At 33.8% G+C, this 18,440-nt stretch overlaps 1 protein-coding gene across 3 annotated transcripts in view; it reads right to left on the bottom strand.

Moving 5' to 3' along the window:
- Positions 1 to 9,512: 9,512 nt before the first annotated feature.
- The window catches only part of CDH7 (cadherin 7), an 85,151-nt gene continuing 76,223 nt past the window's right edge, over positions 9,513 to 18,440 (bottom strand). For 2 of the 3 annotated variants that reach the window (XM_040588147.1, XM_040588146.1), the window contains exon 12: positions 9,513 to 13,166. In XM_040588147.1, coding sequence (XP_040444081.1) covers positions 12,673 to 13,166 — 494 coding nt within the window. In that variant the 3' untranslated portion in view covers positions 9,513 to 12,672. Of the gene's footprint in view, positions 13,167 to 18,253; positions 18,396 to 18,440 lie in introns of all 3 variants that reach the window. The other variant, XM_040588148.1, reaches the window with a different exon arrangement.

Genomic DNA, 18,440 nt, shown 5'->3' on the forward strand with positions numbered 1-18,440 from the left:
GATTATTAAATATATATATATATATACCTAAAGGGAACATTTTTAAATCAGATGGAAAGAGAGAGGAAGTTTCAGTGTGTTGGTTAATTCAGTACTTTTTGTCTTTATTGAGACTGCCAACAAAGATGTTAAATTAAAGGTGAGCAGTTATGTGAAGATTTATTCTCTATAACCTAGTTTCAAAACACAATTCATTTGACATAGGCTCCCTTATAGCAAGCTGAGAGTAATATAATGTCTTTCAAATATTATTGGCTAGCATCTCCTTCCCACTCACAACTCAGTTTACACGGGTAGGGGTTCTTCTTAATTTTTTATTGAGTTCCTGAGACTTGAAGTCCCTTTTCCTACTCTGTCCTTTCCTCTACGCAGTGCTACGGTTTCTTGAAAAGTTTTTCTTTTAGCATTCATAGCAGACTGTTGTGGTTTAACCCCAGCCAGTAATTAAATGCCACGCAGCCACTCACTCACTCCCCCCACACCCATGGGAGTTGAAAGGAGAATCAGAAAGCAATGTAAAACTAGACGGTTGAGATAAGAACAGTTTAACAACTGAGGTAAAATAAAACCAAAAGAACAATAATAATAATAACAGCAGTTATAATGAAAAGAAAGGAGAAAAGGAGAGGAATGAAATTCAAGGAGAAGAGAGAAAATAAAAGTAATAATGAACAATACATCACCTCACCCCCACTGACCCCTGACCAATGCCCAGCCAGTCCCTGAGCAGTGATCGGCAGCCCTGGTCAACCCCCCAGGTTTATACTGAGCATGATGTCCCATGGTATGGAATACCTCTTTGGTTAGTCCATGTCAGCCAGCCTGGCTGTGCTCCCTCCCAGTTTCTTGTGCCCCTCCAGCCCTCATACCAGCAAGGCCTGAGAAACCAAAAAGTCCCCAACCAAACTGTGCCCACACCAAATTCAAACCACAGCACTGCACTAGCCACCAAGAATAAAATTAACTCTATTCCAGCCAAAACCAGGACAAATACACAGGCAGAAGGAGAAGACATCAAGCAGTGTGTTTATTTTATGGGTTTTGCCTGTCTTTTATATGAAATAGGCAAAATCCTGACCACATGTAAACACTGGTAGAGAGTTTTGTTTTAGGTGGATCTAGAAGCACTACCAGAAGCACTGATTATGAAACCCATTGCTGCAATCTAATTTTGCAACCCAAACAGTGAGAGTACCTAGTACATCTTAAGCTTTTAGAAATTAAGAGGTTGTATAATCAAATAGATTTATTAAAGGAGGAAAGAAGTGAAGGGGAATGAAGAGAGAAATAACAGAAAAAGGTGAAGGAGTATGGGCATAACAGAAGTCTATAAAATCATGTGACAAGTCATTTATTTTTCAGGCTACCAACATGGCTAACCTACATATTACTGATGGACTACCACTGCTAACTGACCTTTAAATTGTATGCTAATATTATACTTTATATCTATTTTAGAGCTAGGAGAGAGTTAAATCTATTTGCTTGAAGACTATATTTTATAATTTTAGTCTCCTGTGTTCAATTACATTTGCTGAAGTGCACTGAGTTTAATAATTCATACTTAACAGCTCTCTGATGAACACACTCCATTATAAAGAAGATGTCCTGTTTCCAAGCTGGTTAAAGTTGCATCTTTTTAGTCTAACATCACATAATCTTGCACATAGGCACTCTTCTGCCTATTGCCAGTAAGTAGCACATGTCTCTAGGTCCTTGAACAATATGTATAAAACCCACCAAATTTGTTCTCTGTCTTGTAATGTAAAGGTCGGTAGGATATTACTTACAGAAAAATCATAAAAAAACATGAATAGGATATTTCAGGAGCCATTAGAGTTTTGTCCTAAGCGCAGCTAGATTGTTATTCTTCTAAACACAAGTTATTCTAATTTTACACTTCAACTCACTTTGAGTGTCAAAAGTTTAGATTCTTTTAAAAAAATACAGTAAAAAGAGAAGCTTTATTACTGATTTACTGTATGGTTCTTCACACAGCAGGTGGAGAAAGAAGGCATAGCAACTGAAAAAATAATTATACATGCTAAAACACTTCATTGTGAACTACCAAGGATTCCCAAGAAAAATCATGGAGACTTTCTCAAGAACTTAGCTTATGCAGTTTTAATGGGAATTGTGCAGACAAAGTTTCATGCAATGCTTTGGTTATTTGTAGATAAAAGACTGGTACAATCTCTTTCACTATAATAACAAAATATAAAAATATGAAAGTTATATATAAGCTTTTTTTTTTTTTTCTTATAACTAGATTTCCTAAGGTAGAAAGTCTTGTCACATTTCAATGTCTAAAAAGTGTTGTGCTCAGATCTCTGGTCTCCATGGAATTTAGAAGATGTGGGAACAGTTCTGATCCTGGCCCTTGGAGGTGTTTAACAGCCACACTGACATTGATCACGTTTCTAAATACCTTTGAAGATCTGAACCTGGCCTCATTCACTGAAAGACACATTGTTCTCTGGGTCAATTCACTGCTGCTCTAGTACAAAATTATTGCCACTCTGTTGCACAAATTCTGAACTATGGGGTGACAAATAAAATATCTGCTGTAGTTACAAAAAGTCTCCTTTGAGCTGTTTGAACTCTTACGTCTTCTGTTTCCCTGACTTTTTTTTTTTCATTTAAATATGTTCAAAGCAAGCAGTGGAACACATTCTGTGAGATGCCATTTACTTTAGAAACAATATTGGTATCAGAGTATTGGCATCCTTTTTAATTCACTCAGCAAAAATTTGAGCAGTCCAGCTTTGTTGACCTGAATCTTGATAACTTATTCACAGAGAATATTTTTGGACAGTATGCTCACCTTTAAAATTAATAATGTATCAGTTGCTTTATACCATTTCCATCCACCATTGAACTGCAGAGGTAAAATGAAAGAGTAAAATCTGTTTAGTTTTTGAAGTTGATGATAGCTTACCTGAGCTGCCTCCACTTTGGTTTCCTAACAAACAGAGCAGTGATTCCTGATGCACACGGCAGTAAACTTTAGAGATACTATTCAATGAGGTAGTCTGTTCAAGACCATTAGCTTTTCCAACACATTGTTTTGCCAATACATCTTACTAGTGAGGGGGCCTTTAATTTCTTATTTCCAAAGGGAGGACATTTTTTTAAATTTACAAAACCATTGAGGCTTTTTATGATTGAATGGCAAGAAGGATGAATTAATTTTCCTTCCTCAGATGGAGCTTCTATATCAATAAAGATTATATTTATTAATCTCATATTAGTTAAACCATAAGGTTTACAAAGATATATATTTTACTTTAATAAGGGATTTTAATAAGCTTCAGCTGTCAAAGTAAATTCACTGAGGAGAATATACATTCTCAAAACCTTTCCTGCTTACTTGCAATATGGCTTGTTCTGTATTAAAACATTAAGTACTTGTATGCTCAACAGAAAGATATGAAGCTTTCTTTTACCTCAGAACAAAGTATATTAGCCCTCCAATATGTTTATAGGCCACTGTTTCATTGTAGATTTGAGAGAACACTTACTTCAAAGATAGAATAAATAAGCAAATTAATTCAATCTGTCTTTCTTTGTCTGAAACTCTATGGAACACAAGATATATGAAATGAAAATATTGGCAACCTTTTCCTTTTTTCTACAATACTGGTTGTAGAAAACCTCTGGTATGATATCATATTGCATTCATATGCCTTCCTTATGCCAAATTATTTTCAGGAGTGCTCATTGTCTCTTGATGCTCCCTTGCCATCCCATATACAACACTGAAATTGCATTGTTGCTGTCGTTGGGTCAGGAATGGTTTACTCCAGACTTATGCCAGGACTGAATTCTACCTACGAGTATACGTCATTTCGTTTTAGAAAAGAAAACAAACAAACAAACTCTTATTACGTAGATGTTACCACACTTTTTTCATCCTCCAAAAATGAAAACAGTTTGTTCCTCTGCAGGCCTTTATATAAAAAGATGACAAAGACAGATGAATCAGTCACAAAGCAGATCAGTGACAAATATGGGTAGATAACTTGATATTCTGATTCCAAGACCAACAGTGTCTCTTTTCAGCAGCATCATTAGCAGTAGTAGTAAGAGTAACAGTAGTATTGCTATTTTGTTTAGAAGGCCTAATCATCGTCTATGACCAATTGTATGAAGCACCATAGAGAGCATTCAAAACTACAAAACTTTCCTCTAGGAGATAGCAACTATAGATAAAGATGAGCAGTGGATGTATACAGGAAAGGATGAAGAATGAGACAGCAAGACATTATCATTCAGCATGGTGTCTGCTTATCATGTCTTAACTATACTGTGAGAACAGACTCCAGACTGCCAGTCAGCCACAGCTTTGGTATGCATTTGCTTTACCTCTTCATGAATGCAAATTTACCAGAAGACAACAGAAATCTTTTCAGTTCCTGACTTAGTGTTTTTTGTAGTACACAAAGGCCAAACTAAAGTAAGACAACTCTTAACAGAGATGACAATAATTGTCTAAATGAAACTGAGTAGAATGCATGCTGTTGAAAGATGTTCTTGTCTTGCTTTCCATTGTAGTAAGTTTGATTTACATACATATTCACCACAGGGTTTAAATTCTAAAAGCTTCCCCTTCCCGTCTTCTCTGTTATATCTACCTGTTTCCAGAAGGACAAGAAGTCTGGATTGTTGGTTACCTCTGTTTGTTTCCGAGGAATGTGGGTTTTGAATGTTGAAATAACCATGCATTCCACGGTAGCTATTTGAATTAAAATCTCTTCATGAAAGTGCTTTGTGCATAAGCCAAGATGGTCTGCATTAATCTTTGAGTCCAAATAAAATATATTGACCTGTGTTAAGTCTAGTAAAAACCTATGTCATATATAATATATTAATCTATTTCCCATGATAAACTGTTACTATGTATCAGTTTTTCATATTATTTTGTTATCATATAATAACTTACTCTGAAAGACATATCATAATTCTACCTCAAAGCTAGTTTGTCAAGGTCATGCAAAAAGAGTAGGAAACTATTAGATCTTTTTCCTAATTCTCAAGCTTTGACTTTGACACTGTCTTGGTCTCCATTCACTTTCTACATATTACTATAAAAGATCATAAATGTGTACCCCAAAAAGCAAAATTACAGAGGAGGAAAAGCTTTAGTGTCCCATGCTATCTTTGAGGGGACAGAGGATGGAGAGAAGAGAAAGGGGGAGACAAAATGTTCATCTTTTCACTAACCTGTTTTAAAGAAATTATTTTTTACAGTGCTTGAATCTTCACATTGTCCTTGGAAGCAAATATACGGCACTTTTTCATTGCTGTGGTTGTTTTCTATGTGTTACAGTCAAACTTTACTAGAAACTGAAGGGGAAAAGAAATACATCCATCCAGAAACAGTAACTGTATCAACAGGTTGTATGTCTTATGAGAGCTCCATTCATGTGTTCCTCACACATACACTAGGAAAACAATATTTTGAGGAATATCAAATTTCTTATCAAGCTTATCACTTAGATATTTAATGTCTCTCCTTAATGGTTCTTTATTTATATTTGAATAAGGAGATGAGACCAGGGCAAGTACTGTAGGCTGCTGGAAGATATTGTTCCACAGGATTGAAATATTATTAGCTCAGAGGAAATTGTATTCCAGTAGCATCTCTTAAAATGTTATTTTTCACATCATTAGGTCATGCATGTAGCAATAAAAACACCAGGAAAAGCTTGGTACTTTTAATATCTATGTCTTTTTTTTTTACTTGAGCCCTTTTCTATGTTAATAAAATATCAAGGAACAGTGAGAGAACTGATTCCAAAACAAGAAGACTATGATTCATTTGGATTGCATCTACAGTCATGGAAGTCAGTAAAGCTACAGACGGTCACTCACTCTGAGGAAAAGTATAATAATTTGATTTTTATAGATCAGAAATTCTGTATGTTCTTAATTTTAGGGAGAAAGGGTTTTGGTTTGGTTTGGTTTTTTCTCCAGTCAGCGTTTCACTATCAGTACTTCATCAGGTGTAAACTTTTTCTAACACTGTCTGTATTTAGCATGTGCACACAAAAGATCTTTGTGAGCAAGGGTACTGTTTGTAGAAGAGGTTGTGTAAAAAGAAAGCATATCCAGCTCAAAGCAACAACTTCTTGTCTTGATATTCTAAGTGGTCATTTATTGGTTTCCCTAACAATGTAGAATCTTGACATGTCTTGAAAGCCATAGGGACATCTGCCAAGTACTTCAACATGATCAGGATTTCACCCAGCATTTTTTAAGTGCATCAGTAAATACTTTTTTCTACATGTAATTTCAACAGTGTGATAATAATAAAAGATGTTTTGATCATTAAGGAAATATAAGGACATTAAAATTCAGACTGACCATTCTTATCAGACTTGAATGGTATAATGTGGCTTGAATGTCTGGCTGGATATCACACTTACCCTAACTTATGAGTAGTTAGTTTCAATGAGAGGAAAAGCTATCAATGTATTAGGGAGTACTAAGGCAAAGCAATTTAAATTAAATAAATAAACAAATAAAAAAAAAATAAAACACTGCATTAAAAGTTAGTGCACATATGGGCATTCTGTTCTTGTAATGTTTTACTTTTGTAACTTATCCTTTTTCTGTGCATCAAGACCATGATATAAATTACAAAGATGAAACTGATCTACAGGTAACAAATCTTGACAGTTCTAAAATTTTATTTTGGTAAATGTGTAGCAATTGCTGATTGTAGCACCAGAAAATGACAGTGTATTTTGAAGCCGTGAGATTAGACCCACGTAATGATTTGAATGGTTAATGGCAGCCTAACCTTAGTGTTTGTGAGCTTGTGTTTAGAGAAAGTGACAGATTAGTTTCACTGCAGTCTGTTGATGCTATGTTTTGCTTTTTCTCCATAGGTTCTTGATATCAAAGAGAAGGAACATCTCAGGACTTTCTTTTGTGCTATTAACAGAAAAGAAAAAGGTGAGTTTGAAGTCAAAACTGAGGAAAAGTCAGGACATACCTGGCTGATATGGTTTTGACCAAAGAAAAAGAAAACTTAAACATCCAAAGAAAAAAGTCAATTCATTCAAATGTAAACTTTTCACCAAGAACACCAGTTTTAACAAAAACAACAAAACCAACCAAACAAACAAACAAAAACCGAAACACACACACACACACAAAAAAAAAAAAAAAAACAAAAACCAAACAAACAAACAAAAAAACCACAACAAAAAACAAAACCAACAACCAAAAAACCCACCCAACAACTTCACAGGTTCCAGGTAACATGACCTAGGAGTCAAGACATCATCAGAGAGGAATGATTGAATCAAATGACCTAGTAAATAGCCTTTTAGCCTTTGTGAGGAGGAGACAAAGATCTAATTCCCTACTGTGTCTAACTTGACTCACCAGGATTTTGCTTTGATGTACAATGAAAAGAAATTCTGACCTTAGCAGAGATGCTGGGGAGTAGAAGAAAAAAATACAATCCTTGACTTTTTTCTAGTTCAGCTTGCTGCTATGATGAATAACAGGTTTATGACCTTAGTTAATCAACCAAATGTTAAACTCCATTAAACTTTATGCCATTTCTAGGAATATGAATTCCAATATGGTACCATTTTATTATAAAAAAACCTAAAGCTTTAAAACATTGTAGAAATAGTAGTTTGTGCAACAGTTCTAACAGCTTCTAAAGCATTTTGGGTCAAATATGAAAATTATTTGCTTTTATTGTGGAGGCAGTTTTAAAAGTTTTGTCTAAGTTTAAACTATATTTTTCCACTTCAGATATTAATAGGGATAGGCAAAGATTTTGAAAGTAGGGTTAAGTTTTTCTGATACTTTCTGGTCAAATAAAGTGTTTAAAAATAAATGGTGTATGGGTGGAATGTTTAAATATACATATAATTTTAGGAAATGTTCACATATGAGATAAGAGAATAAGCATGTATATGATATATACCACTGTGACTTCAAATCAGTTTTTCTTCTGACTTCCAAGAAATTCCTAGGCTGTTTCCTGCTTTCATTATGTTTGATTATACATAAAGATTCCATGACAATCTTGGGTCATGTAACGCTTAGGTAAATCAAGGGTTTTTTTCAACCAATATATTTCTGTCTGCCATTGTATGGTATGTTTTCACAGATATTACGTATCACATTGAAAGATATTTTTTTCTCTTTTGTGAGAAATAATAAATGATAATCACAAAGCAAGTATAGAATTAATATGTGGCTTGTTTTTTTTTTTTTTCATTCTCTTTGTCTAGGAAATAAATTATTCCTGTTGTGTGCTGTGATTCTCCTAGTTCAAAGAACCTAAGTATAGGTACATAACCCTAAAAAACTTTTCAGTAAACAATATAACACATTTTTAACTACATTGATACTGAGCAGAGAAAGAATTCTTGGTGTGGGAGAAACGGTGCTGGGGTTTGAATATATGTTAGGATATATCTGGAAAAGTAGATATATATCTAGGAAACATAGTGATGCCATAGTTAAGACTGCAACTTGTAGACCTCTGATTATCTTGTAGACATTCCTTTTTCTGTCAAATAAATAAAAAGAAATTTCTATCTTTTGCAACTCACTCTTAGTGTCACAGACCAATAAAAATATACTTGACCCCATCTAAATATCACTAGTGAGTTAAATACAATGTTGTCTCATATAAGTATTGGTATACATAGATTCTAAAGTAGAGAAAATTTCTACATATAGAAAAATAAAAGCAGCCACATGACAGGCTGCAACCAAGAACTTAATAATAGATTTGATATAAGTAATTGTGTTAGCCTTTCAACTATTTAATGATCTTAAAAGTCAATGTAATTTTAAGCTTTATGGTATATTTATTTCATTTTCAGAAGGACAAACTATTACTTTTCTTTATATCATACAAGAGTACTTGTCCATAAAAATAAGATGCTGCCATTTTATATTTCATAACATGCTTTCATCCAAAATCTCTAAAAAGAAAATAAGACAGGAAATATTTTGCTGTTGATGCATTCCAGCACCTGAAGAGTAAGTAGGGTAAAGGAAAATCCCTATGAATCTGCCTCCCTTTTCAAAACAGCAATGAAAACAACAAATAAAAAGGAAGCACACACCCCCTTAATTCTTATGGAAAAGGAGAGGTTTTGGTGGGTATCCTCAAATGTAATGAGTTCTGCAGTGATTGAATTAACCCAGCCATCAGAACTAGTAGGCTTAGGCAGGCCTGTGCTACCTCTTAGTGAGTATATAATTTAGTAGAGTAAGTGCATTAAGTCTATTCCTTTGAATAAAAAATATAAGTCAGCATGTCCACAGTTTAACTCTGCTGAGTTCAGTAGACTTTGCACTGGTCAAGGCAGAGTAAGGAATCTTGCCATAAATCTTCTTCAAATGGGTAAACTTTATAATTATTTTTTAGCAACATTCTTAAAAACATACATTTTTCAATATATATGTATTTTATACATATATAAATATATATATTCAAAATATATAGATTACTAAAGGGGCTAAAACTCTGAAGCCTCATCTTGTTTGAGCCTATATTGCCTTACAGTGCAGGGGGAAGGCGGGGGGATCTCAATTTAAAATAAGCCTATTCAGTTCCCATATCGTGGAAGGAAAGGGGTGTTGATATTTCATTATAAGATGGGAGTAGTTGCAATGTTTGACATACTATTTAAAGAGTAATTGTGATCTTTAGTTAGATACTTGAGCTCTTCAGACAGTTAAATAAAAAAATAAAATGGGAAGTCTTTTTAAAAGGCCTTTCTAATTCATTTGCTCAAATAATTTCACAAACTTTCCAGGACAGAGAGTATATCTCTTATATTTTACACTTTTTTAGTCAGTAGAATATACTTTATGACATCAGATAATGCAATATAATTAACTAAGATATAAATAACTCAAAGAAAGAATATGAATCAGATTACAAGTTGTGAAAGCCTACAGTCATGGTGACTTATGGAAAGCATTATATACTATGTATATTATGCTAGTACATATCTTATGAATACCATATGTATATACTATAGTGACATGTCATCAAACACAAGGGATTTCCACCTTTCATTCTTACTGCAATAATATAATCAGTAGGTAAGCATATATAATGTAACAACAAATTTAATCTATTATTTTAGAACTGGGCAACACAAAACGTATATATGCAAGATTTTTTTATGGCATTAGAGTAAAACATATTTATTTCCATAGAAAACACACCAAAAAAAAAACCCCAAACCCTAACATAGTTTCATAACAGGGGAACTTTTTGGTTTTTTACAGATATAGAAGGTGAAAAAACAAGGGAATTGTGTTGTTTACTCTAAACCACATTTAAATCTCCTTTAAATGTTATGTGCTAAAATCAGTATTTTTGACATCTTAATCCAGATGCATAAATTATCTTCCCGCAAACAAGAGATTAATAAAAAGCTGTTCTCTCAGCACCTTGCTGATTTAATACCTGCTTAACTCCTACAGCATACCTTGATCTCATGAAACTGCATACACATGGTTCATTTTCTTTTTTTTTTTTTTTTAAATTTTTTTATTGAAAATCTTACATGTATGACTAAAAGTCATGGGCAATATCTTCCAGTTCTATTACAAAAATCTGTCAGATAGATATATATATACCTATATATATATATATATATTTAATACAACTAGAAGCAAATCTACTGAATGAAACAATGATTGTCTACTAAATTGTAACTCAAATCTGTTGCAGATGAATAATATTATTTTGTTTTCTCTGATGGAGCTGAAGGCCACTTTCACATAATTAATTCATAATGCTGGGCTGCAAAAGTTACAAAGCCTTAAAGATAATTTCCCATCTCCCAGCCTGGTGTCACCCATACATTTGGATTTTAGTACAAGGATCCTTCTTTCAGAAAGAAGCACTTCTAGAGTGAGCATCATCCTTTATGGCGTACCTTCTATTCACAAACACAGTCCTGCAAACAAGTCTGTATGCTGCTCAATAATTGCAGGCAAGTCAAGTCATTTCAAATTAGGTACAAGGAAAAAAAAAAGCTTGTAGGAGCAGAATCTAACTTAGGAACTCATCTACAGATTATCTGAAACAAAACAATCTGAAATAATACTTAAAACACTATTTAACTTGAATATATGTTGTATTATTTAGTAATAAATCATGAAAGATGAAGTATAAATATTGTCAGAATCATAAAAAAGTTGTCTTATTCTAAGAAATCCTACTTCAAAATCACACAGTATTTTAACCAACAGCAGTTGTCCTTCTGTTTTGGCACTCCTGAACCAGTATAGAAATTATGTGTAGTGAGTTAACACCTTTGGGGAAAAATATTTATGTGCAGCAGTATCTAAAGATGATTTCTGGAGTTAACAGCATTACATTGCTTAACATAAGAAAGAAATTGAAAAAGAGTCTTTTACTGTGATTCACCAGCAGCAAAAGATAAGGGGAAGGAGGAAAAATAAGGTGTTTACAGTCTTTGAAGCATATAGCATGTTTAACCTTGAAAATTAAATCTTGCATTAAAGACACTCCCAGCTACCTCTGTAGTCTTCTTTCCAAAAATTCAATGTACAAATATTTTCTTTAAATGTCTCAGACTCTGTAATGGCTCAGAAGAGCAACTGCATGTCCTTGGAGCTGCTCTCCTTTTTGAGATGAATGGCAGGTGAGATTGCTTTACTGTAATTTCTCCATTTCCATGCTTCATTTCCTACGTTTATCTGAGACTGGAGAAAAATCAGCATGTTCTGACAAGACTAATACCATGAGGCAGTAAAATGGATCTGAATTTAGTGGAGATTGGAGCTCCAAAATAAATATAACACTTTATGTCAAATAATAAAAAAGGATAAATTCTCCTGTACAAATCAGAAGAGATAATAAAAAATAGCAAATAGATAGCAACATCTTTTCTATACCTACATGGGCATCACAAAACTTTTCAACCACAAGAATACCCCTCCATATTTCTTATTTTATGTGGTTTGCAAACTACTTTGTTAAGTTGATGACAAACATTGTGGAAGTTTTTAGTACAAACAGCAATTTTTTTCATAAATCTACCCAGAAAATTACAGAGGCTTCTAATTAAAAAGCTCTGAGAACAAACAGGGAGAAGCAAAAAAATGATCTGCTGGGCTTCTGTCTGTTTTCATATCTGCCCTGCTTTTGGCTTAGCAAGCTGCATGCAACACAGTAAAGAAAATTTGTTAAAAGGCTCTTTCATCTGTAAATACTATATATTGTAATGTTGTATTGAATGCTATATTATATTTGTAAATTTGTTTCTTCTTACACTTCTCTCATACCAGAGACTCTGTTCTAGGTATAGCAATACTGCAAAGGCATCTACAGAGTATCATTGGCTCGTTGAGGTCACAGTGCATAACATACTCTTGAAAGTTGAGTTGCCTCTGCAGGTATTTGAGAGTTGCTATCTATTTGAATCTGGCTGAGCATTTCCTTTTATCAAAAATGCCAACTAATGCTCATATTCTGTGTGGTCAGTGCAGTCCCTAGGACATGTCTAATGACGATATGTTCCACCAAGGCAAAAAAAACCTAAAAGGTTAAAAATGGAGAAATATTTACAACTTTCTTCAGTCTGTAAGGTTGAGTTTTCTGTTTTAATATTCTTCAGTGCATTTTCGAGAAAGGTTCCAAGGCTATGAGTATAAGCAGTCTGGTCCAGTCCCATACATATCCGCAAGCCTTTTAAAACGAGGACCCCAATCACTGAGGTAATCGTAGTTCTGATCAGAGTTTGAGCTGATCGAATCTAAAGAACTGAGTGACTCTGCCACCGAGCCATTCCCCTCAAATGCATATGTCTGCAGGGAGTCATAGGGTGGCGCGCAGGGGTCCACATCAGCTTCTTTTAGTCTTTCCCAGATAAATTCCCTAAAAATGACATTATCTGGGATGCTTTTAAAAGTTGGTCTGCTCAAGAACTGAATCTCAGGTGTTACATCCCTTCTGGTCTTGGTGTCTCGGATGATGTTGAGGTTTCTCAAGGCAGCCATGTCAAAAGCCTCAGTGTCTTCTTCTCCACCCCCCTCATCATCATACCTGACAATGTTCTCTCTGATATCTCTCTCTTCATCAAAAATGAGGGGCTCTTTTTTCCTTCGCCTCATGGTGACAATCAGCAAGACAAGAACTAGAACACAGAAAGACTGGAGTTTTAGCAATGCTAAAGTTTCCTCATATTTTTCCTAGTGGTGGAAATACTCATTAATTTATATGGCAAAGACCCAAGGAAACAGCAGGCAATTTAAACACTTAGATTTGAAACCTAGCAGGTTCTGAAACAGCTTTTAAATCATATGCTTGTTAGACATTAAAGACTATTTCCAAAACCACTCTGGATTAACATCTTCATCTCTAGTTCTATATCCTATGCTGTCCACTAAACATAAATTTTAGGATTGGTTCAGTGTGACTATGACAATCTCATAGACATGAAATAAAGAAAAAGACCTTTTCCTGAACTCTTAATTGCCCAAGTGATAAAAGCACATTCATAAAGTAACTGAATAGAATTTAACAACCGTGGTTTGGGAAGTGACTGAATTAAAGTATATGGCCAATCTCTGCTGAAAAAGAAAAATTTAAAACATCATAGATTGTAGAACACTGAATTGTTAAGCAATGTGTAAAATAAGACTGTCTTAGTTCATGGATTAAAAGTACCTCTCTATAAGACCTCACTTTCCTATAAAGTGTAAAGTACTGTATTTAAGGTTTATGAATTATATCTAATGAGAACTGCTAGGGCTAGAGTTTATTGGATCACCCAGTGCTAGAAATGTAATTATTTTTAAAATTTTGATCTTTAAAGTTTCTTTCAGCTTGAAAGCTAATACTAAACTGCAGTGACAGGCAAAGGAACTGGGAGAAACTAACTTAAGGCTTCTCTTGTTCAAATACACTTTTGGTAGAGAAACATCATTGCTGACAAACAAAATATGGAACCAGTAATATGAACATTGCATCCATCTGTGGGACATGATGGAGCTTGAATCATCCTCCTAGAAAATGATTAATACTATATTGTAGCATCTGGATAACATTTGCTGAGTTAATGATACTCCTAGAAAATAGCAGGCATAGCTATGACTAAAAATAACAGTAGGTTGAAAAGTGTCATTCCACCTTAAATTAATCTCTTCTGATTTTATGTTTATTTTTAATCATAAGAATATGTGATTATGTGAATGAATATGTCTAAGGTTTACAATCTTTACTTACAGTACTTTGATATGCCAACTAAATACAGAAACATCTGGAAAAGCAAAAGCTGATACAGATAAAATTAAGCTTGAGCTTCCCTACATCATCTCAGAAGTGGCCTCCATAAATTGTATGAGGCAGAACTACCATTCTTGAAAACCCTTCTTTTCATGGAGGAATTTTTAAAAGCAGTATCAATCTAGTCATCATGATGCATGATTTAATATTGGGATCTCTTGTTCAGAACAATCCAGTCATTCAGAGACTGTACATGCAGAAAACTGTATCATTCATCTACAGACATTATGGTACTATTTGAAATTGGCTAAAGCAGAAAATGACTTTAAAGGTGGACTTTCTGCCATTTTTTCTTTGGAGCCATGCATGTCTAAAAATAAAACTGGAACAACTTCAAAATTTTTTTAAACATTTTGACAAATATATCAGTCAATATTTTTTCCACTTATTTTCAGTAGCAACCAGGCACACATCTAATGATCCATCTACTAACAGATGCCTTGTGACTCTATATTACTGCAGCATCAGCATCACTCTCTCACTTTTTTGTCCCTGGTGTCTCCCTGATACATGCTTTATGTATTGAATTCAGAAGCCACTAGTATGGGGCATTTTACTGTGAACAACATTTACACAAGCAGTTTGACAATACAAGATTTTGACCTTTAAAGTGGCTTCTGAGAAATTCCAAAACATTCTGATATTTGTATAATACAAATTGAGCAGTAAATTGTACACCAGAGAACATAAAATTGTCATCATAGAGACAATTGCACTCAACTCAATGTTTTTACTTATAAAAGATATTTTCAAGTGAAAGACAAATTATCGTGCTGACAGTACAAATATACATTGAAGCCAAGATTGTTATTGACATAACTTTTCAATTATTTTTTTTTTAAATTTACTGCCACAATTTTTAGTGTACTGTAAACTAGCCACTAATAATTTCCTTTACTCAAGTGCAAATGCATTTTCATATCACTGTCCCTCTTAACATACTTAATTTTGAAAATTAAGTACCTGGTAATAAGTGAAAAATATGAATCTTAGTAGGCAGGTCCGCCTAAAGGTACAATAAAAACCAAGATAGAATGAATGTTTTATACAGTGTTCCTTGTACATCTCACACTTGCTTGAAGCCAAGAAAAATATGGAGTCTTTCTAAAGGTTAAATATTTTAGCATTTAGCTGGCTTTATGAGATTATTAATTTCTAGCTTTTCCAACAGCCATGAACAAAAAAAAAATTAACCTCTAAATAACAAACCTTTAGCTGCATTGCAGGAACTGCAGAGATGAATACAAGCCCCAAAACAATTTCACTCATACCTAAATCAAGATTTTAAAGCTTTTCCACCTCTCATTCACTGATGGCAGGTTTTTTCCCTACATTTATCACAAAATCAAACATGTCAGAAATCAGTGACTGGTTGAACATCTAGAAAACCTAATTTTATGCTTTTTAGAGAAGAAGTAATACAATGGAAAAGCTTTAGAGACATATATATTGCACATCGAGGACACTAGTTTGGCTCCATAGTGGTACATTGAATTCATGCTAAAGAGATTAAATGGACTGAATTCATGCTAAAGAGATCAAATGGCAATAATAATTTCATATGTGATTTAACAAATAAATAAACCAATTTATATTGGAAGTAACTAATTATAAAGACTAAATAACCAGAACTAATAAAAATAGATCTAAACTAACCTTTTTGTTGTAATTTACCTGAATTGTTAGAAATGTTGGCTTTGTTTAACAGGTACACTAGCCAAGAGAAGATGTCGTTTGTATTTATATTAGCTGTGGTAATACATAGTTTTATCCTTGTGTCAGTATAGGTGTAATGGTAATATCAATAGTTTCAGCTCACCTAAAACAGTCTTTAAAAAAACACCTTTGAATACAAGAGCAGATTTTTGCTTTGCCATTTAGCAGTGTGCTTTATGGAATTATTATGACTTTTCTATTTTGGTATGGTCTGGTAAAAAGTCAGGCTCAGTTCACCTGAGCATATTTCTCTCTTGTAGTATTAATCTTTCATTTTGTACTCAAGGCAACTGCAACACAATTGTAAGGAAGCTATAAAAGCCCTGAGACAACCTGAAGGAGCCTACATGCAGAGCTAGACAGTAAGGGACAGAGCTAAACCACAAGCATTATCGTGCCATGTATATGCCACACCCTTAAGCCTGGCATTTACTATAGCAACAAGCCACATCAGCTGCAAGCAAATTCACGCATTGGTTTATACCTTAGGTGTGTCATAATTCATAAAGCTGAAGACTGGAGATCGTCAGCCATCTAAGCAGCACACTAATAACCTATTACACCTTGTTACCAAGTTATACCTTGTAGTTGCCAGTACAGTCAGATGAGATTTGGGGATTACCGAGTCCAAGCCTCAGGCAACCTGCATTTAGTTCCCAGTTAAAAAGCCTTATATATAATTGTTGTTTAATCAGTTTGGACTGATATTTGCAAAGTGACTGCAACCTTTAAATGCCAATACTGCGTGACCCTAATAGGCTCTGTAACTTTCAGAAAACAGCTTCTGCATTGCATACTCAACCACCTTTTAAAAGACTTTATTTAGATACCCCCACATTAAAACAGTTATAAATTTATCACTTGACCAAAACGAAAATATGTATACTACATAATCACATTCTGTATATATTTTACCTATTTAGAGAACAAAATCCTTATGAATAGGACTCTTTCTTCTTGTTTAAAAATTATACAATTATGTGTGCTGTTTTAATTGGGTTCTCATAGGTATTGTGGTATCTGATAACAAATTCCTCATCTTTCAACTGAAAAAATAATAATTTAAATCTGAATTTTGAAGTTTATTCAATGTATAATTAACTTGTAAACTCTAGTACCACACTAATAGGAGGCTTTCTTTAGTGTTTCTAAGAAAGTAAGTGGTATTAATAGTTTATATTCAGAAGTATGGAAGATAAAATAATGAAAAAGCACTATGTCAACCTAGCTTTCTGTTGTTTCAATACAAAGATCCTTAAACCCTCAAATACAATTGGGTTATCTACAGGTGAACATTCTTTTTGTGTGTGATTTTATGTACACATTTTGTGCTAAAGACTTGTTACAAAAGCAATTATTGTGTCTGGAAGATGCTAACTGGAAAACCAATTACCTTGAACAAAATTACCATGTAATTTTCAGAAGAGTTTAAAAATTCCTATTTCCTTCTCTAAAATTACGTACAGTCTAAAATGAATATAAAGTAGTTTTACATATGTTTTTTAGAGAATAAATTGCAAGCACTATTTTGAGGTCTGTGGGTTTGTTGGTTTTTTTTTTCTTTAAAACATAGCTTCATTGCAGAGTGAATAATTATAAAATTGTTTTGAGTAATTAAGAAAGTACTGGAATTTTCTTGTGGAATAAAATTTAGAATTTAATCTCCATCAGTCAATATGAGAAGGGAAAAAGATTTTGGTAACATGTTTTTAAATTTAAGGATTATTTTAGTGTGAAAAAATAGTCTACCCCATGTTATAGCCAATTATAAAGAATTAGTACCGTGTACTAACATTCTCAGTATCAGTGAAAACTTATCTAAAACTGACTGGTTGCTTAAGTAAAAATCACTAAGAAATCCCAGTGATACAATCTGATCTTGGTCAAGACAAATGGCTATTTATTAGATCAAGAGATGTATGGGGCAAGAATAAATATCAAAGTACTAAACTGAAGAATGTAAGAGCTTGTTGACAAGTCAATATACTAGTGCCAGAACACATGTATCCATGACATTTATTCAAATTGTATGCCTCTTCTGCTTTACAACTGCCACTCACATTGAAATGGCATTGATGAATGTGACCAGATTTACACTATGTGTTAACCTTGAGTCAGAAAAAAAAAAAAAAATCGATCCAGTAGCCTGTGTCCTCTTTTCATTGATAAACTCTCACACAAACAGGTGCATCCCTTGGTCCCAGCCCTGGAACCACTCACCATCAGCTGAAGCTTATTTTTTATGCTGTACTCATGGATCTTCAGGATTTTTTCTCAGGAACAAATGTGAAAAGAAAAAGGGGAAAAGGAGAAAGTAAATTCCTGGCAGGACTACCATTCAGCTGATCCCAGAAGATGTTTTCTAGGAACAAATAAGAGAAGAAAGCCTTTGGGACCAAATAAGCAA

Source organism: Falco naumanni, chromosome 3 (assembly GCF_017639655.2).
Source record: "Falco naumanni isolate bFalNau1 chromosome 3, bFalNau1.pat, whole genome shotgun sequence".
Taxonomy (NCBI): Eukaryota; Metazoa; Chordata; class Aves; order Falconiformes; family Falconidae; genus Falco; species Falco naumanni.